The sequence below is a fragment of the Bufo bufo genome, chromosome 4 (genome assembly GCF_905171765.1).
Source record: "Bufo bufo chromosome 4, aBufBuf1.1, whole genome shotgun sequence".
In the NCBI taxonomy this organism is placed as follows: domain Eukaryota; kingdom Metazoa; phylum Chordata; class Amphibia; order Anura; family Bufonidae; genus Bufo; species Bufo bufo.
In genome coordinates this window covers 362153722-362175711 of record NC_053392.1, presented here as the reverse complement: position 1 = coordinate 362175711, position 21990 = coordinate 362153722, and the positions used below count along the sequence as shown (strand labels likewise).

At 41.3% G+C, this 21990-nt stretch overlaps 1 protein-coding gene across 2 annotated transcripts in view; it reads right to left on the bottom strand.

Annotated features, from left to right (window-relative positions):
• TPD52L1 (TPD52 like 1) overlaps window positions 1-21990 on the bottom strand; it is a 157340-nt gene that overhangs the window by 71346 nt on the left and 64004 nt on the right. For both annotated transcript variants that reach the window (XM_040426961.1, XM_040426962.1), the window contains exon 2: window positions 6122-6237. In XM_040426961.1, the coding sequence (XP_040282895.1) occupies window positions 6122-6237 (116 nt within the window). The remainder of the gene's footprint in view (window positions 1-6121; window positions 6238-21990) is intronic.

Here is a 21990-nt window from a genome sequence, read left to right as displayed (position 1 = left end):
TCACCATATCTACAATAGCTTTGTCCATACAAGAACATCTTTCTTCAATATTCCTTTTTAGTAGAAGTTACAATCACATCGCATCTTATACTTCAGCTGTTTGAGAGTACGTAGCTCAGTCTCCAGAAGTTTGCTTCAGAACTACACAGCTCCATCCTCTGAGTAGTTGAGGGAGCTCATTACTAAAGCTCTGGTTACATTGAAGTCAATGGAAGCAGTGCTGCAGTGACAAGCTCTGTCCACTACACAGTCGACCCTACATCTGTCATCTTATATACAGTATACAGTATTTGTTGGGGGAAAAAAGATCACCCAGTGATGGCAGATGTTACCATCAGTTAATGGTGCCAAAACATACTGAAAATCAAGTAAATAATGGCGGATATCTAATTTGAAAGTAAAACATTTCCAAGGGACTGTCTGGAGAAAAGATCTTGACTTTTTTTCATTGCCAACAATGTATGTTATGCAATTTTTAGAATGGGGGAGAAGCAACGGTGTTCCTTGTTCACCTTGGAGAGAACAGTTCATGGATTAATGGAAATCATCTGCCAGGACATCCTGCTACGATAGATGACTTGTACTAAGTTGAGCCTTAGTCAAGCTCATAACAATACCACTAGGAGCCATAAATAAAGGTTACAAATGTATGCTGAAAGAGGATAATTCTTAACAGTCATTGCTTCTGTATCAGAAATTCATCCCTTGCTTAGATCTGCTTCAAGAAAAGAGGCTAGAGCTTATGTTTTACGATGCATGCAAAGAAAAGCCTCAAATGCTCAAGATAGAGATTCTTTTTGCAAGGCTATAAAGTAGGTATTCTTTTGGATACTGACCCCAATCTACTGAAAACCTAAGATTACCAGATCCTAGCATATCATGTGTCATATCAGTGTGATGTAACTCCAAACCCCATAAACATTTTAGCTGAATTTCATATATTTATTTAATATTACACTTAATAATTTGCACTCCTCCTGCCACTCCACAATGATTTGGAGTTTTCTGATTATATTGACACCAAACCCCAAAACTAGAACTCTAAAAGATGTCACTTTGGCTGTTCAGTCTTAGATCCATACGCTTGGACAACATTTTGAATACATTTGGTGTGAAACCTGAGAGAAGAAAGCTTAAAGGAGTCTATCCTCTGGATAGGTCATCAGTATATGATCAGTGGGGGTCCAACACCCAGGATCCCTACCGATCAGCTATTTGAGAATGCACCGGTGCTCGCAGTAGTGTTGCGCTCTTCTCATAGCTTTCCCTAGGCCATGTGATGTCACATTCATTGGTCACTTGGCCTAGGCACAGCTCTGCCCCATTGAAGTGAATGGTACCGAGCTGCGTTACCAAGCACAGCTGCTATCAAATGGACAGCGCTGTGCTTGGTGAGCTCAGAGACGGCCGTGGCCTTACTTCAAGCGCCAGTGCCTTCTCAAATAGCTGATCTGTGGGGGTCGAAACCAACACCAATCAGATGCTGATGACCAAACCAGGGGATAGGTCTTCAGAAAAAGATCTTGGAAAACCCTTTTAAATGTCCTCTATTCACTTACTATTTACTAGAGTTTCTCTCCGAGAAGATTCCAGGTTTTAACATAAATAATCCAAATCTTTGACCATGAACTATGATTTACCAGGCTGCTATGTGATTTGAGTTTGAAGAGTAAAGTATTTGTTTCAGTTTATTTTTAATATTGTGTAGGGACAGGGAAGATAAACATTTTTGTATATACTTTATTAGGGAAAGATGTTTCTTTGTACTAGAAAATAGGGTGTAAAGAGTCTTCTTATCAAAGCTCTAACTGAGCGTTGCTAAGGAGAGTCTGTCTTCAGTCTTCAGTTCTACTGAGCACTTAAGACACCTTTGAGTAACATACAGAGGCTTCAATCTGCTTCTTGTTACTACCGTGACTCTATGTGCCCTAACAAGGACTACCCATCACTCAGCCTATCTGACATTTTACTCACAGCGGTTGCATTCCCTGAAAAAAGCATCCAGACTAGTAGGCAGTTTGGAAAGGGGTTCCTTATTGATTGCGCTGATCTTCTTTGGATTTTGTCCATAGGCAGAGATGGATTTTGAGCCCAAAAAAACAAATACAAAGCATATCTATGCAACAAGCCTCAGACCACAAATTTTATTAGCATGTGAAGGTTATGGACACTTTTGGCATGAAAAAAATGTTTTACATATGTTAGTGGTTACATTGAGTTAAAAAAGTTGCACTAACTTTTGGGCTACAATCCTCATTTCATCATTTATTTTCAGACCACCTGCTGCTAGTTTCAAACTGTTCTTTTGTGCAGAAAAAGATGTCAGCAGGCACTAGGGACAGTGCTAGTAAAGACTTTATTGTGCTGAAAAATCGATTTAGAAGTTAAGGGAAAGATTATTCAATGTGTAGTGAATAGGGAGGCATTATTTACACTATAAAAGGAGAACAGGGTGCAACAGGAGAGTGTGCAGCCTGGGTAATAGGAGCGATTCTATTACACCTTGCTGCACTAATTGGGGATGCAAATTGCAGTTATACTGCTGCTTTTAGGTTGTTTGCACTATATGATACATCAGTAATTCCAGCAAACCTTGCTTGTTATTGGGGTGCAAGTGCTATGTGATACAGCCATTTACTGGGTGTATAAATAGGAAATATACGTACGTCCTATTTGCTGTTCTGTGTTGATTTTAAATAGTTTTACTTTTTTGGGGGGTGTATTAATAGGAAAAAAAAGAAAAAATATATGTCACAATTGCCCTTCAGCGGTGAAGTTACATTGTATAACAGCCATTTCAAATGGGTGAATTAATAGGAATGATACGTACGGCCTATTAGCCATTCTGCGGTGAATTTTGATTGTTATACTTTTTTGGGGGGTTTATTAATAGTAAATGGAATATGTCTTAATTGCTGTTCTGCGGTGAAGTTACATTGTACTACAGTTATTTACGGGGTGTTTAAATAGGAAATATACGGTACCTCCTAGTAGCCGTTCTGCAGGGAATTTGTTTTTTTTTGTTTTTTGGGGGGGGTGTATTAATAAGGAAAAAAAGGAAAAAATATATGTCATAACTGCCGTTCAGTGGTGAAGTTACATTGTACTACTGCCATTTACGGGGTGTATTAATAGGAAAGATACGTACGTCTTATTAGCCGTTCTGTGTTGATTTTACATTGTTTTATTTTTTTTTGGGGGGTGTATTAATAGAAAAAAAAAGGTAAAAATATGTCATAATTGCCATTCTGCGGTGAAGTTACATTGTACTACAGCCATTTACATGCTGTATTAAAAGGAAATATACGTACGTCCTATTAGCCGTTCTGCAGTGAATTGTGATTGTTATATTTCTTTTTTGGGGGTGTAGTAATAGGAGAAAGAATACGTCTTAATTGCCGTTCTGAGGTGAAGTTACATTGTACTACAACCATTTACGGGGTTTATTGAAAGGAAATAAACGTACGTCTTATATATTAGCCGTTCTGCAGTGAATTGTGATTGTTTTTTTTTTTTTGGGGGGGAGGGTTTATTAATCAGAAAAAATATATGTCATAATTTCCGTTCTGCGGTAAAGTTACTTTGTACTACCGCCATTTACGTGGTGTATTAAAAGGAAATATACATACGTTCTATTAGCCGTTCTGCAGTGAATTGTGATTGTTATATTTCTTTTTTTGGGGTGTATTAATAGGAAAAAGAATACGTCTTAATTGTCATTCTGCGGTGAAGTTACATTGTACTACAGGCATTTACGGGGTGTATTGAAAGGAAATAAATGTACGTCCTATTAGCCGTTCTGGAATCAGCTGACGTAAAAGGAGTGCGCTCTTTCATGCTATAGTGGGATCTTGGGCCTCTGCACGGTTCTTTATACCTGGAGTAGCAGCAGGACAACCAGCTATGTAAAGGAGGTAGATATACTGTACAAAAAGAAAATTGTGGGAAATTTTAAAGAAAGACTATTTTAGAAATGTGTGTAATTTTGCATTTAGGAAGTAAATAAATAAAACAACATTTCAGTGTCAACTTATTAAGAACAGCACACAGTAGCGCACTCCATATAGTAACTAGAGAAAGAAAGCAAAAATACTATCCATTAACAGTAGCTAGCTTATCGTTGACAGTTTCCAGGTTGCTACAGGACCATGTTCCAGCAATACACATACAAGTCTTTCCTCTCAAGCTCATATGGCTGAGAAAGGTCATTGACTAAGACATTCTTTAATATATGAGCAGTATCTGATATTAAGACAATTCTATACAGGAGACTCATTTTTCATATGCATGAATAAAATCATTCTTTGAAAATTTTACTGAGTGCCGTGGATTTTACCTACAGTATCTAAGTGGGACGATCTACTGGCACCATATAAGGAGTGCAGGTGTAATTTCTGTTCTGTTTCACATTTACTGACTATGTGGCTAGTGTTAGCAAGTATAGTGCAGCAACCATACAAATGATTAATAGTTATTAAGAAGTTCAGGCTTGGGTTGTAAAGATGAGGGGGGTGGGGAATTTATCATCTGGGGAATATTTGAAGTCAGTTTTGCTTCAGTCTGTTGGTGTACATTATGCCACATTTATCAAATGTTACATGTTGTATGATAAATTTGTTTCATCCTTAAACAATTTTGTCTAGAAAAGTAACTTCAGTTTCCCTACTCCACTCTCCTACGGGAGTGAGATTGCAACTTTTTTGCAACTTAAAAAAAAAAAGTTTTGATGATAAATCTGGAGTGGAACTCATTGCCCTAGCTAATCACACCCACTTTCCCACCCATATTTAAAAATTGGAGTGAGTGGTGTAAAGATGAAAAAAGTTGCAAAAATATTTGTGTAAGTGAGCTCAAAAAGTTGCAAAAGACCCATTTTACGACTTTTTGAATCCAGAATTCTGGAGTGAAGGCATGGTAAATCAGGTTCCAGATGGGGACTGGCACAGAATATTGGCAGGCAGATTCCTAGAGTTACTTACAGGCATAGTTTGCCATATAAGGCAAAATATTTCTTGGGGCATTGTTTCTGGTTTTAACAGTGACCAATGCTGTGAATTGACAGTGGTCTAATGTAATTACAGCCCTTCATCTCATTCTCTTGAATGGGAGAGGAAGCTGTAATTACCCCGAACCACCGATAACAATCTAGATGGCATGCAAGTAAACACTGAAGAGGAGGTGGAGGATAGGTCATCAATATCTGTAGCCCAGAAAACCCCTTTAATTGGCAACAGTAGGTCAGATTTTTAAGCTTTCAGGCTGCATACAATTTAAGTTTTACTTTTACTATTGTATGCATTGTGATTAAATTGTATTTCCTGTTACAGACAGACACAGATACCATTGCATCAAGGAAGGATTACAACTGCTGTATCTCAAGGGAGAACCACCATTGCTACCTCTGTCACATTGTATTTATTAATTTGACTGTTCCAGTAATATTTAAAGGGGTTGTCTAACCTTTTTGAGTTATTTAATTGTCAACCTCAGCCTGCTGTATCTGTTTAAAAAATCATGCTCCTCTCTGTTACAACTCCTTGAGTCCCTGTCTGACACGCCGCTGCAGCTAATGGCTAGCCTCTGAAATGATGTGACCCCAAGTGGCACATCACTGCTGGGTCACATGCCTCTTGGGGACATGTTACTACTGAGGCCAGTAATTGGCTGCAGCAGCACACCTGACCCCATCCGCCTGGAAGTTTACAAGACAGAGACTGGAAGATTTCTGAAGGGATCCAAGGAACCGGAATGAAGTGGCAGAGATAAGATTTTTTTCAACAGGTACAGCAGGCTGGGGTTGAAAGTTGAAAAAGTAAAAAAAAAGTCAAAAGATTTGGACAACCCTTTTAAGAACTGTGCCTCTGCATATTAATCCGCCATACTGTTGCCATACTTTGTTCACCATGTTAAACTGCCATATTGTTCGGTAAAATTAACTGTTACTTGTCGCACTCTACTGCCTCTACATCATTTGTCACTGCGACTCGCCTGCACCCACACTGATCTCACCGTTACATAGTCATCATTGGGAAATATTTGAACAATTTTGATCTAAGTAATAGCATTTGTTCTGCTCCTACATGTTTAATATGAATGAAAATAAGTATAAAGCTATGTCTACCTTGGTCAGTTCATTCTTTAGCTCTTCTTTTTCTTCCTCAGATATTATCTCTGTATAGTCAATGTCAGCGGCGAGTTCCTCATCTGTTTCCTGCAGTGGCTGAGTTTCCAAAAGATCTGTAATAAAGTAAGCATGCTGATATAATAAGAAGCCAGTCAGAATGGATGACATGCTCAAATGGTTGCAAGACAGAGTCATTATGAATGATATGCAAAGGAATGTGTGCAGCAAGAAAAACATAGGCCTTAGCTCCCGGGTAAAAATATTCTATTTAAGGGGTATTCCCATCTGAACATCTATGCTAAATTGACAAGATATGCAATAAATGTCTATAAATTTCCACGTTCGATAAGTGGCCACACATGCACAGCTCTCTCCATTCACGTCTATAGAAGATTCAAAAATAACCAAGGCAAATCTTTAGAAATCTACCAGGATAGCCTCCACTCTAGCTAAACTTCGCAAATTAAAGCCCTTGCAAGATATCCTATGTCCCAGAAATATACCTTACCATTGATTATTTTCGTTTGGAATTAGAGTTCTGGATGATGGAAAACAGCTCACTGTGCACTCTCCAGAAGATCTTCCTCCAGCCTGAGACTTTTTACAGATCTCACAAATTTCCATTCCCTAATGTCTGTCTCTGGATAAAGAATGCAAATTCCCTACTTTGCTGAAGCCTGAGGCCTGGTCTGTTGTGGGGAATCCTAAATCTCCACAACCCATGAAATTATCCTCCAAGACTGTTCCCATGGGATGAGTATCTTAAGGCCTATAAAATCAGCTTCCAAAGGTATTAGTATTGCATTCTAAAAATCTGTGTACTTCATGCTGGAAGATACTCCTTTCGGTTGTCTTTATGCCTTGAACTAAGGCCAAGCAGCTTGGTTAATAAAACTTTGGAGACCCTGAAGCTTTTTTTCTGATGGGATATTGATAGTAGGGGAGATTGATGGGTCTGATTGAAGTCTGGTGTTTACATAATCCTACCACAGGAGACTATTCCTTTTACTCCCTGGTTTACTCTACTCATCAACGACTGGATTATTTTTTGGTCCCTAGTGGGATTCTTCCTTTAGTTCGGAAGACCTTAATAGGTTCCTCAATGTTTTCTGATCACTCCCCCACCTTTCTCGACCTTTGTATCTAAACATTCCCACGGCCTAGCCCTACATGGCGTCTAAATAAAACATTGATCAATAATAACACACGTCTGAAAATACTCTATGAGAAACTTTCCTTATATTTTTAAATTAATATCCCCTCTTGTATTTCCTTCCCAGTGGTTTGCATACATCTTTTTTGCGAGGAGAGCTGATAGCTCTTGGAGCTCACATAAAAAAATTGTGCTTTAAGGAAATCACCTCTCTTTTACACCAGATTGCTATCTATGAATGCATCTACAAATGCTCCAGAGCTCAGACAATCCAGAGTTATTTAGTAGAATTGCGAAATAAGCTAAAAGATGTTTTGAATGTCAATTCTGCCAAAATGTATCAGAGATGTAAACTGAAATTCTACACTCATGGTAATAAAGGTACCATAGTAAATTTACATCCTATCTTTTGAAAAAGCAAGCCAACTGCTCCTTTATAAAGGAGATTAGGACTCCTAAGGGTACTATCTGATACTCTACAACTGATATTGCAGATACGTTTAGGGATTTTTATGCATCTGTAGATACATTTTTGAACACCCTAGATCTGCCCTCCTTAACACAACGAGATAAGAATTTGTTAGTTGCTCCCATAACCTTGCATGAAATATTATCTACTGTTAAAACCATACCAAATGGATCTAGGCCCAGATGGCTTCCCCATCGTTTACTATAAATATATTTCTGACATACTTTTCCCTCACCTTGTTAGCTACATATATCGGCACCAGGCAGGGTTGCCCCTTCTCTCCTACCCTTTTCATACTTACAATAGAAACTCTCATTCCGTGTGTTACACAAGACCCAGATATAAAAAGACTTCAGTTTGGCCCCTCTACACATATTGCTGCAGCATTTGCAGACTCATTAACCCTATAATAGCCCTCCTGAAAGGTATTTCTATCTTTGAAGTGGACTCGGATTTTAAAATCAATTACGAAAAATCTGAAGCGTTAAATATCACAGCACCTCCCGCCAATGTTGATTATCTTCGACTTGCCACACCTTTTAAATGGCTAAGTATGAAGTATCTTGGAATCCAACTTACTGAAGATGCTCCTATATAACTTGATATATCTCCCACTTCTTAGCAAAATTAAAACACTCTTAACAAATTTTGAGATCCTTTTTGGTTGGGTGGTTGGGTAGAATAAATGTACTAAAAAGATATATGTGTTGCTAATGGTCCCAATCAAAATTCCTTTGTTTTTTTTTGTTTTGTTTGGATCTATCTGTAGTCTCCTTTCTGGATATGTGGTGTTGTAGATGACCAACATTGGTTTATGGGCTTTTGTCGCGGCCTAAAAGGCTTGGGTGATTGGGTCTACCGGATATGCAATCTTATTGTAACACTATTTATTTGGGCCCTTGGTTTCGATTAGCACACCAACGTATTAATCTAGTTGTTTGGAACAACTAGAGAAATTTGGAATTTATTTGGGTTAGGATGCATCTAAACTGCTGTGGATCAACCCCTCCAATTAGAGAAGTTACCTTAGCTCCTACTAATTTAATCCCTTATATTTTGAATCCTTCTTTTCAGCACGATTGTGATATACAGTATGTTCCTTTTGCTCCTCATCCACTATTAGCAAATTTCTTTCTGCCAGGGAGAAATACCAGACTTCGTCTTCTTCTGATTCCCAGGAAGATAGGAGTTCACGTCATGCTAATATCTTGCATGCATGTAAGAAATAGATTGCTCAGTTCAACTACAAATTGGCTCCTACAGCTTTTGAGACTCTTCTACTTGCATCAAAGTTACCTTTACGCAGTTACCTTTAAGCATGTTTTATAACATGCTTATATCTCCTCCTGATTTAGAAGTGAAATCTATACTAGCTTTCTCACATGGTTTTCCATGTTACAAGAAATCTCTTATAAATGACTTGTACCCACTGGTACAAGACTCCAGAACTCTTACACCACTTTGGCCTTGTTGATTCAGCTCTTTGTTGGCACTGTGGTACCCAGATGGGCTCTGTCCCACATATGGTGGCCCTGTACTAACCTTTTAATAACTTATGGTGGGGCATAGAGTCTTCTCTACTAGAGATTTATTAATGAATTGCCAGCAGTCTGCAGTAAAGGTAAAGCAGGATATTACCAGTTGGGGTTGTGTCCCTGCATAGTCTGAGACTGGCAGCACTGACTTGACAGAGTCAAGTTATGCAAGGACACCCCCCCAACTGGTAACTCCCAGGTTTACCTTTACTGCAGACTTCTGGCAATGGATTCATTCACTTCTAATAGGAATAATATAGGAATGGCATATCATAGAGTCATAAGAATAGATGCTCCAAAATTTTTATTATACAGGAAATGCAAGTAGTTACTAAAATAAACACGTCAGGTGAGATGACAGGTCCTCTTTAAAGGGTTCACTAGGGGTCAGGTATTTCAGATGCAACTCTTGCCGTAAAAAATACAGGGACCCAGTGGCCTATTTAGCATTGAGGCAGAACACACCACTGCTAGTTAGCCCAGCGGTGAACTCCTTTGCCTCCCAACATACATCCACCACATTTTCCTACACCCACCAGTAGGTGGAGCTCAGTGCAAATGGATTGTACAGCGTCCAATGAGTTCAATGGTAAATGTATAAATTCCTATAAACTAAGTTCCACCTATTAATGGCTGCAGGCAGCCAGTTTGATCCCATAATTGACCTGATACCAGACAGGTTGCCTAGACATTCCTATATGACTCGTTGGGAAGAAGTTTTAGGTAAAACACTACTTGAAAATATATAAAGTCTTATATGGCGGACGTCAGCAAAGTCGGCCCTCTCTGCTATAAATAAGGAGTATCATTGTAAGATATTTATCATGTGGTTCCACACTCCAAGCCTCATCCACAAATTAAATCCCACTATCTAAGGGTCTTGGTGCTGTGCAGGAACTCAGGGGTCCCTATTCCACATTTTTTGGGAGTGTCTGCTAATTTGCCCATTTTGGGCAGAATTGTGCTCCCTTTTTCAGGGGCTCTTGGGGTATGATATTCTCCTTGATCTTTTATGTTATTTGCTAAACATCCCACCTATTCCTATTTGGAAGCCGACACCCAAACTCATGCTCCACATTTTGACGGTGACCCATTGCTCGTTACATAAAGTGAATCACACCACCAACCATTATTGATACATATAGGTATACTAGAGTTTTGGAAGTTAGAACTATGGAATAGCTCACAGCTTTAACTCATGATAAGATGGATATTTTTGAGATTACTTGAAATGTTTGGGACACATACTGGATCATGTGATGTTTATAATCTTACTACTGCAGATGGTTCTCCCTTACTACCATCCTTTATACCTTTGCTCTATAATGTTTTCATCTTTTTTCTAGGTTTACTTTCTTACTTTATGCATGATTTAAGCTTCCTCACGTAGTTCAAACAACTGTGTTTTGGTCTTTTTCTGTGCCTATTTACAGTAGCCCATATGTTGGCTTGTGTATTCCATATTGCTTAAACATTCATATTCAATAAATAATACATATAGGGGGTCATTTATTAAGACCGGTGTTTTAGATGCCAGTTACAGGGGTTGTCTCACTTCAGCAATTAGCATTTATTATGTAAAGGAGGTTAATACAAGGCACTTACTAATGTATTATTATCATCCATATTGCTTCCTTTGCTGGCTGGATTCATTTTTCCATCACATTATACACTATTCATTTCCATGGTTACGACCACCCTGCAATCTATCAGTGGTGGTCATGCTTCCACACTATAGGAAAAAGCCCTGGCCTCTCTGGTGGCCTGGACTGTGGGAGCTCACATAGACTAATGCTTTTTTCTATAGCGTGCAAGCATGACAATCTCTGATGGATTGCAGGGTGGTCGTAACCATGGAAACGAACAGTGTATAATATGATGGAAAAATTAATCCAGCCAGTTATGCATTTTAGCTAAAAAAAAGAAAGGGAAAGTAAAAACTTTTAACATCAAATCCACAAATCAAGGTTCAGCATATGATCTGATATCCAATGCAAACGTAGTATTAATTAATCTCGTTTGTACCTTATTGGCATATAAACCTAATGTGTGGGATATAAGCTGATAAGCCGTAACTACACAGTCCCATTATTATGACAACTTCCTAGTTTTGAAGTCTCCACCTTGTAGGAAGTCATTTGCCTTGAGGTGGCTTGGTGGGTATATAAGGTGTGCGATAGGCTGTCTGCACACATATCCATTGTTACTGTCATGGGTAAAAGAGGCAACTTGCATACAGGGATGATTATTGACTTTCAGGGCTAAGGGTGGCAGTATTTCTGAAACTGCAGTTTGTGAACTGTTTGTATATTGCTCTGGTGAAAGTGTATTGTGCATAGATAAATGGTACCATGGCAGACAAGCAATGTGGAAACACCGGAGCACCATATGCCATTGATATGATCTTTTTTATCCAATATGTTGTTTTAGAAGTTTAAGGCACAATACATTCACCATACAAAATTGTGCAGAAGACATATACAGTCAGGTCCATAAATATTGGGACATCAACACAATTCTAACATTTTTGGCTCTATACACCACCACAATGGATTTGAAGTGAAACGAACAAGATGTGCTTTACCTGCAGACTGTCAGCTTTAATTTGAGGGTATTTACATCCAAATCAGATGAACGGTGTAGGAATTACAACAGTTTGCATATGTGCCTCCCACTTGTTGAAGGACCAAAAGTAATGGGACAATTGGCTTCTCAGATGTTCCATGGCCAGGTGTGTGGTATTCCCTCATTATCCCAATTACAATGAGCAGATAAAAGGTCCAGAGTTAATTTCCAGTGTGCTATTTGCATTTGGAATCTGTTGCTGTCAACTCTCAAGATGAGATCCAAAGAGCTGTCACTATCAGTGAAGCAAGCCATCATTAGGCTGAAAAAACACAACAAACCCATCAGAGAGATAGCAAAAACATTAGAGGGCCAAAACAACTGTTTGAAACATTCTTAAAAAGAAGGAACGCATCGGTGACCTCAGCAACACCAAAAGACCCGGAAGACCATGGAAAACAACTGTGGTGGATGACCGAAGAATTATTTCGCTGGTGAAGAAAACACCCTTCACAACAGTTGGCCAGATCAAGAACACTCTCCAGGAGGTAGGTGTATGTGTGTCAAAGTCAACAACCAAGAGAAGACTTCACCAGAGTGAATACAGAGGGTTCACCACAAGATGTAAACCATTGGTGAGCCTCAAAAACAGGAAGGACAGATTAGAGTTTGCCAAACGACATCTAAAAAAGCCTTCACAGTTCTGGAACAACATTCTATGGACAGATGAGACCAAGATCAACTTGTACCAGAGTGATGGGAAGAGAAGAGTATGGAGAAGGAAAGGAACTGCTCATGATCCTAAGCATGCCACCTCATCAGTGAAGCATGGTGGTGGTAGTGTCATGGCGTGGGCATGTATGGCTGCCAATGGAACTGGTTCTCTTGTATTTATTGATGATGGGACTGCTGACAAAAGCAGCAGAATGAATTCTGAAGTGTTTCGGGCAATATTATCTGCTCATATTCAGCCAAATGCTTCAGAACTCATTGGACGGCGCTTCACAGTGCAGATGGACAATGACCCAAAGCATACTGCAAAAGCAACCAAAGAGTTTTTTAAGCAAAAGGAGTGGAATGTTATGCAATTGCAAAGTCAATCACCTGACCTGAATCCGATTGAGCATGCATTTCACTTGCTGAAGACAAAACTGAAGGGAAAATGCCCCAAGAACAAGCAGGAACTGAAGACAGTTGCAGTCTTGGCCTGGCAAAGCATCACCAGGGATGAAACCCAGCGTCTGGTGATGTCTATGCGTTCCAGACTTCAGGCTGTAATTGACTGCAAAGGATTTGCAACCAAGTATTAAAAAGTGAAAGTTTGATTTATGATTATGATTCTGTCCCATTACTTTTGGTCCCTTAACAAGTGGGAGGCACATATGCAAACTGTTGTAATTCCTACACCGTTTACCTGATTTGGATGTAAATGCCCTCAAATTAAAGCTGACAGTCTGCAGGTAAAGCACATCTTGTTCGTTTCATTTCAAATCCATTGTGGTGCTGTGTAGAGCCAAAAATGTTACAATTGCGTTGATGTCCCAATATTTTTGGAACTGACTGTATGTGTTATCATATAATCATTTGATGACATCTGTATTCTGACAAATCGTCCTAATAATTAAGGTCATAATAACATTGAAATCCTTAACTATTAAAGGGGTTATCCCATCTTAGACAATGGGGGCAAATCGCTAGGATATGCTCCCATTGTCTGATAGGTGTGGGTCCCACTTCTGGGACCCGCACCTACAAGGAGAACGGAGCGGAGAAAGTTGAGGAGGGCGCACCGCGCATGCGCAGCCGGCCTTCATTCATTTCTATGGAGCCGCCGAAAATAGCCGAACACTGGCTCAGCTATTTCCGTTGGCCCCATAGAAATGAATGGGAGCGGTGACCGCGAATGCGCGGTGTGCTCCCATTCACTTCAATGGGAGAGGCGGGGAGCTGCGCCTGGTGGTGGACAGACCACAGGAAACTCGGGGTCCTCCAGCCACAACTCTCCCCGGCTCCATTCTCCTTGTAGGTGCGGATCCCAGAGGTGGGACCTGCACCTATCAGACAATGGGGGCATATCCTAGCGATATGCCCCCATTGTCTAAGATGGGATAACCCCTTTAACATAGTAAAAGGAGATTATCGCTCCAAAGATGAGGTGTGAAAATAAAGTCATGGATGCACTTTAGTAGACAAGAAGCCCGCAGCTGTTGAGAATCAGAAGGGCACGAGAGGAGAGAGAATTAGGATAAGGTGTAGTGAGCGCGAAATCTAAACCATGGATGATTACAAATCTTTTGGAACTTGCTATGTTTGCAAAGTCCCCAGCTCAAGAGCTCTTCCATTCTAGATATTGAATCAGTTCTAGCAAGCCACTCCAGTATACCCGGGGGATGTGAAGATCTCCAATGAAGGGAAATCAGCAACTTAGAGAAGAAAGGGGCAGGAGGCAGCGCCTCATGTGTGGTGCTGTTTCATTAGAATAAGATCATAAGAATAGTTGCGCTTACCAAATTTTGTTGTGAGGAGCAGTGATGAGCGTTTGGGGCACTATATTTGCGATATTTTGCAAATATTTGACGAATATTCGCAAATTCGAGAATTCGTGATCTCCAGTCATTATTTTCTTGATTGCAAAAATCGGCAATTGGAAAATTTCAAAAATTTGCGATCAACACTACTCCTAAAGTCAAAGATATTGCAGCCTTCTCATTGGCCCACAAGCAAGAAGCAGTAAGGGATCATAAGTACTGCTGAAAAAAAATCTAGAATATTCGTGATTCCGAAGATATAGCACTATATTCTAGATATTTGCAAATTCTCAAAGTGCCAATAATCACGATAAAAATTTGCGATTAGAATATTTGCGAGAAGTCACAACAGCTATATTTGGCTTGGCTGATATTCCCCGATCAGCGTGCAGGGTGCCTGCGCTGCTCCCTTGGTTCCTACCCGTGCCGTGGATGCGGATGTCGGGATGAGTTGATCCGTATAGGAGAAGAAGAAAAGGGAACCTCTGTATCGGCGCTGTCAGCAGGAGTCAGATACCAGGTAAGTATTGGTACAAGTAGATAATAATTGACGCGTTTCAAGGGCGGAGTGTCCCTTCATCAGGACAGTTATCAGATGACATTCACATACAGCCATATTTAAAACCATTTTTAACGCACAGGCCGGGGGGGGGAGGGGGGAGGGAGAGGGGGCAGATGTGGGCGTGTTTTTGCATAATCCTGCGCATAACACCTCATACACTCCTCACTCTGTTGTGGTTTCCCCCCCACCTCCCCCCTCTACACGTAACTGGCCCCTGACACAGGCATATAGACAGAAACTTAGTGCTGCCTATATCAGTGTTTCCCAACCAGTGTGCCTCCAGCTGTTGCAAAACTACAACTCCCAGCATGCCCGGACAGCCTTTGGCTGTACAATGTACATCTACATTGTAGTTTTGCAACAGCTTGAGGCACACTGGTTGGGAAACACTGGCCTATATAGATCCATTTTTTAATAAAGTGGCAACTTTTTGCCCCACAACACCAGATACATTGTGCACTCTATGTAATGATAGACACTCTTACCCCCCAGCGCACTTCTCTATTGAGCTCATCGCCGCATCCTACACAGAACAAGTGCTCAGCGCGATCCTGCCTGCTATGCAGTGAGGATCACGCTTGCCACTAGTGAAACCAGCACACGGCAGTACATAGATTCAGGGTCCCTACCTAAATCCTTCTCTGTCAAACCTACCACGGCATCAATTATATAATAAAGATACAGCATAATCGTGCTTACCCTGCCGCCACGATCGTGCTCATCACAAGCACAATCAACATACCGGCCAGCATACCACTCACTTATAATTAAAATAAAGACAATCAAAACATATTTTCTGCCCATACATGTTTATTTACATATAGTACACCTTTCCCTGCCATGTCCACCCACAGGATTATGCAAAAACACACCCACATCTGCCCCCTCTCCCTCCTCCCTTTCCCACCCCCTTGGCCTCTGCGCCAAAAATTATTTTAAATATGGCTGTATGTGAATGTCATCTGATTATTGTCCTGATGAAGGGGGCACTCTGCCCTTGAAATGCGTCGACTAAAAATAAAAATAATTATCTACTTGTAGCAATACTCACCTGGTATCTGACTCCTGCTGACAGCGCTGATACAGAGGTTCCCTTTTCTTCTTCTCCTCCTGTAGAAATTAGCAACTTAGACGCAGTGAGGAAGTGTTAAAAGATCCTGTCAAGAACAGGGAACGTCGACTTGTTGCGGACTCGTCGCTTAGAGCTTGCGATGCAAGCAGGCAGGGATAGCGAGTTGGGTTCCAGTTAGGGCTCACTGTGTGCGTGTTTCCTGCCTACTGTGCTGACAGTAGAATCAAGTTCCCTTTCCCAAGCTAAAAGAAAACTGGGTTTGGCCGGTGCTTTGTCAGCGACTACGCATGCGTAAATGTTTGAGAGGAGATCTGTCAGAAGGTGCGGCAGTAAGAGTTATTGTTCAAGGCATGGCTCCATGGTGGTCAAGTGTGTCGGCAGAAATTGTTTGCATACATGACGGTATTGTGTGATGTGTAGGAAAGAAAGTCCTTTTCATCTTCAGCTATGGTACAGTTGGGTAATTTTTCCCACAATTACCGCAAAGGGTTCCCTCTGTTTACTAGAAACGGAAGCATGCGTATTGGGGCCAGAAAGGAGAAGGTATGTGGTTTGGGTAAAGAGATCAAAAAAGTATGAAAGACTACTGTTATGGTTTCTCTAACAGTTGAGCATAATTAGTGGTCATTGAAGGTGGGGAGCACATGCGTCAAAGCTAAGCTATTTGCTCACACGTTCAGCTTCAGTGTATGAGGAAAAAGTATCTATACCAGCTAGAGTCACCCATCTACTCAGGTAGTTTGCCCTGTAGTGCAAAAGGGGGTCAGGAAAAGCCATGCCCCCTAGGTAGAGTTTTAAAATCAATAGTCTATGTGGGAGGTGTGAAGGATTGCTCTTCCACAAAAACCGAGTAAACAAGCAGCAAATGGTGTCAAAGAACATTTTAGGAAGAGAAATCTGATGCCATTGATATGATATATGATGGATGTGAACATGCATATTTTCAGGGGAGGGGACACCACAAATGTGCACCTCTACTTAAACCCACCCATTATCTCATGTAGCAAAATCACTGTTATGGCTACAGTGACTAAATGTGTACTGTCTGTGATGAACACAATATTCAAGGCAATGGTAAAAATAATGGTAAAAACACAGTATGGAAAGCATTATTCATCTAATAGAAAGCCTTAATCAGTGTGAGGAAGCTCTTAGCAAGCTCTGCCTCTAATCCCACCAGGCCGAACATTGGCTGATGGCATCAGAGGCATCTCTCCTTCCCATCAGAGGCATCTCTCCTTCCAAGAATTCCAGAGGAGCATGTATGACCTATAAGCCTCCTCACGCCCATGAAGGCACTCTCCATAAGGAGAGATAGTACCACCCAAATCCCGACCTAGGCCTCTCACCCTGTTAAGCCACTACTCTCTGTACTGATGTGGGGCAAAACAGCAGAGCTGCAGATGAAGTGCTGGCTTATTTTTTTCCCAAGTCCAAGAGGAATTCATTTATTCTACTTGGAGCCCTTACAGTAACAATATACGCTGGCATGGATACAACGAGGACATTTTGATTGTTTGGTCAGGCGATGTGGCGTTCAAGCCAGGCTTTTTTGGTTACATTAACAACAAGCAGTGCACTTTACAGCTTACTGTCAAAAGATCAACAGATTTCGTTCCTTTATCTTAACAGGGCAGGAGACACTAAAGATGAGAAGGTTTATAGTTCCCTATTTAGGAAAAATTCTGCTGGGCAACACTGTGCTATATGCGACCAGTAGTCACCCAATACATACTATCAAATTAATACCTGTAGGTAAGTTTACTAGAGTGAGAATAGCCTGCTCAAATATTAACGCTTCAATACACCAAATTGAAAAGACCTGTAACAGACTAAAACGTCAAGGTTATCCTGAGTGGACTATCCAAATGACCAGAAATCTAGTTGCCAGAAAAAATAGGACTGATATGCTGCATCCTACAGTACCAATCCTAGAAAGTCTAAGGGCTGTTTCACACGAGCGGATGCCGTGCGTGGCATCCGCTCCGTGAAAGAGTGCCAAGACCCGATGCAGACTGCAGAGGCACGGAGCATTAACATGACTGATAATGCTCCGTGCCTCTCTGTGATCTCTTTACTACGAAATCACAGTGATGTGATTTCGTAGTAAAGAGATCACAGAGAGGCACGGAGCATTATCAGTCATGTTAATGCTCCGTGCCTCTGCAGTCTGCATCGGGTCTTGGCACTCTTTCACGGAGCGGATGCCACGCACGGCATCCGCTCGTGTGAAACAGCCCTAAGGGGTTGATTTATCAAACAGGGATAATCCGTGTTCTTTTTCACGGACCCATTGACTTGAATGGGTCCGTGAACTGTTGTCCGTCAAAAAAATAGGACAGGTCATATTTTTTTGACGGACAGGAAACACGGATCACGGATGCGGCTGCAAAACTAAAATGCGGCTCCAAAAATTAAAAATAGGCTAATTGCCTTCCTCTGAAATTGACCCTAGTATGTGTTGTGTGTTGGGGTTGAGCGCCTATATTGCAGTCATTGACTTCTCAGGGAGTCAGCCACAGCCACAGAAATATCCCTGCACTTTACATTACAAATGTTTGTCATTGTAATTATTTAAGAGGTTTTCTGAGACTTTTATACTGATAACCTATTCAGTTGCAGTAGCACCTTGGCCTTCTCGCAGCTTAGCCTAGGCCACGTTATGTCACTTTCATATGTCACAAAGCCTAGACACAACTCAGCCCCATTGAAGTGAATGGGGATGAGCTGCGATACCAAACACTGCCGCTGTACAATGTGCAGGTGTTTTCTCAAACAGCTGATGGGCGGGGGTCCCGGGGGTCAGACTCATATCGATCAGATAGTGATGATGACCTATCTAGAGGATCGGTATAAAAGTCTCCGAAAATCTCTTTAAAGAGGACCTGTCACCAAATGAAAAGAATTTAAATACATATACAGTATATGCCTGTTTGCCATGCTTCACTGAGCATGTCAAACTTAGGCTACATGCACACGAACGTTGTTTGTTTCACGCATGCGCTATTCAGTGCTGTCTCCTGCAGAAATGCAGGGATGAGATCATAGCATTTGCAGTGGATGTGCGATTCATTTCTTCTTTTCTCCCATTGATTATTGTATAGAATTCTGTCCCTGGATCAGCACTCCTTCCATTCGGCCAGGTGATTTTAATTAGCCTAGTATCCCGCAGCAGGGGTTAAATTAGCCTAGCATGCTCCCAGTTGGAGTTCCTGTGAGCTTTGACAACTGTTCACATGGTGCGGTGCTGCACGGGGACCGCTGTGCTGTTTTTCTGGCTGGTTGGTGGGGCCCAGTGCTAGGTATGGCATGGTCAGGCAGCAGGGGTGCTGTTTGGCCGCTGGGCCCTGCCACCGGCCGGGATGACGCCGCAGCGTCGCTAGTCACCGGGCAGCGCCGCACCAAATGTTAGGTTAGGACCCACTCATAGAGGCAACCTTGGCGTGGTTAGTGGGCTTGTCTGCATCAGTATGTCCGTTCCATACCCCGCAAAAAGGCATTGTTTTAGGCATTGTTACAATGGATCCACAAAAAAAAAAACGGATGGCATACAGATGTCATCCGTTTTTTTGGGCGGATCCGCAATTTGCAGACCGCAAAACACATATGGTCATGTGCATGTAGCCTTACTGTTATGATTAGATGCCCCCCTGTTCTTTAGATACCTGCTACAGAGGTTGCCGCGCCAGGTATGTTAATGTAGAATGACTAGCCACAGAGTTGTGGCCAGTCATTTCTCAACTTTTTTCCCCAATGTAACAATCTCTATCACAATGAATCATGTTGCAGTGCGATCTCACGAGAAATTGGGTTTCTGTGACGGAAGTCCTTACAGTGTGGAGAAAAATGAGGAGTGGGGGGGGGCACCTAATCATAAAGCAAATATGCCATGTTCAGTGAAGCATGGCAAACAGGCATATACACTCACCTAAAGAATTATTAGGAACACCATACTAATACGGTGTTGGACCCCCTTTTGCCTTCAGAACTGCCTTAATTCTACGTGGCATTCATTCAACAAGGTGCTGATAGCATTCTTTAGAAATGTTGACCCATATTGATAGGATAGCATCTTGCAGTTGATGGAGATTTGAGGGATGCACATCCAGGGCACGAAGCTCCCGTTCCACCACATCCCAAAGATGCTCTATTGCAGGGATGGCCAACCTGAGGCTCTCCAGCTGTTGAAAAACTACAACTCCCAGCATGCCCAGACTGCCTATAGCTATCAGCCTACAGCAGGGCATGGTGGGAGTTGTAGTTTTACAACAGCTGGAGAGCCACAGGTTGGCCATGCCTGCTCTATTGGGTTGAGATCTGGTGACTGTGGGGGCCATTTTAGTACAGTGAACTCATTGTCATGTTCAAGAAACCAATTTGAAATGATTCGAGCTTTGTGACATGGTGCATTATCCTGCTGGAAGTAGCCATCAGAGGATGGATACATGTTCTCATTCTGTTTACGCCAAATTCGGACTCTACCATTTGAATGTCTCAACAGAAATCGAGACTCATCAGACCAGGCAACATTTTTCCAGTCTTCAACAGTCCAATTTTGGTGAGCTCGTGCAAATTGTAGCCTCTTTTTCCTATTTGTAGTGGAGATAAGTGGTACCCGGTGGGGTCTTCTGCTGTTGTAGCCCGTCCACCTCAAGGTTGTGCGTGTTGTGGCTTCACAAATGCTTTGCTGCATACCTCGGTTGTAACGAGTGGTTATTTCAGTCAACGTTGCTGTTCTATCAGCTTGAATCAGTCGGCCCATTCTCCTCTGACCTCTAGCATCCACAAGGCATTTTTGCCCACAGGACTGCCGCATACTGGATGTTTTTCCCTTTTCACACCATTCTTTGTAAACCCTAGAAATGGTTGTGCGTGAAAATCCCAGTAACTGAGCAGATTGTGAAATACTCAGACCGGCCCGTCTGGCACCAACAACCATGCCACGCTCAAAATTGCTTAAATCACCTTTCTTTCCCATTCTGACATTCAGTTTGGAGTTCAGGAGATTGTCTTGACCAGGACCACACCCCTAAATGCATTGAAGCAACTGCCATGTGATTGGTTGACTAGATAATTGCATTAATAAGAAATAGAACAGGTGTTCCTAATAATTCTTTAGGTGAGTGTATATATACAGTTTGGGCACCCCTTGTCAAAATTACTGTTATTGTGCCAGTTGCCTAATGTAAATTAGTCGAGAAACATTGATAGGGAATTTATCAAGGTAGAAAAATAGCTCTAAAAATCACAAATTTTTAAATGTTCGAAGAAAGTGTCAATGGTCCCTTTATCAGCCAATCAGCTTTCCATTTTTTTTATTTTTATTTTTTATGTGGAACAAGATGTCGTGAGAACAATTGGTGGATCGACAGAAGTAATTTACATTTGTTTTAAGGGAGCATGTCAACAGACAGTGATTGCTGTTGAAAGCATGGGTTGTATGGCACCTCTCAGTCTAATTAAAGGTACAAGGTGGTAATGGCCATGACATTTTAGTGTGACCACTTGTGCCTCCTACCCAATCAGTCCTTGCCTTGTGCTGTGCAGCAGTAAAAACCTGTATACAGCAAAGAGTTCAAACTGCGATTAGCTTCTCTCCCAGTTGTGTTGACAGGATACAATAATCATGTTTTCTTGATTTATTTTCATAGCTAATTCAAGCCTGTTGTAATGCATGTTGAAGTGTTTTGCTCCATTCACTGTTTAGATGCTTTCTGTCGACCGCCCACAATGTTACATTCAAGGACTAATGTAATTAGGAATAGAGGCTCCTAGTGTGTAAAACATAGGCAAAGTACAGAATATGAACTCATAACTAGGACTCTTCATGTTGAGATATTGCTATGTGTACAGTAATTTACAGGCCATTTTACACAAATAATATTCTTAAAACATACTTAAATGGCTTATATTCCACCTACTATCTAATTTTCAGAAGAGTAGGCACATAGCCTCCAAGAGCCATTCCGATCTATAGGGAAG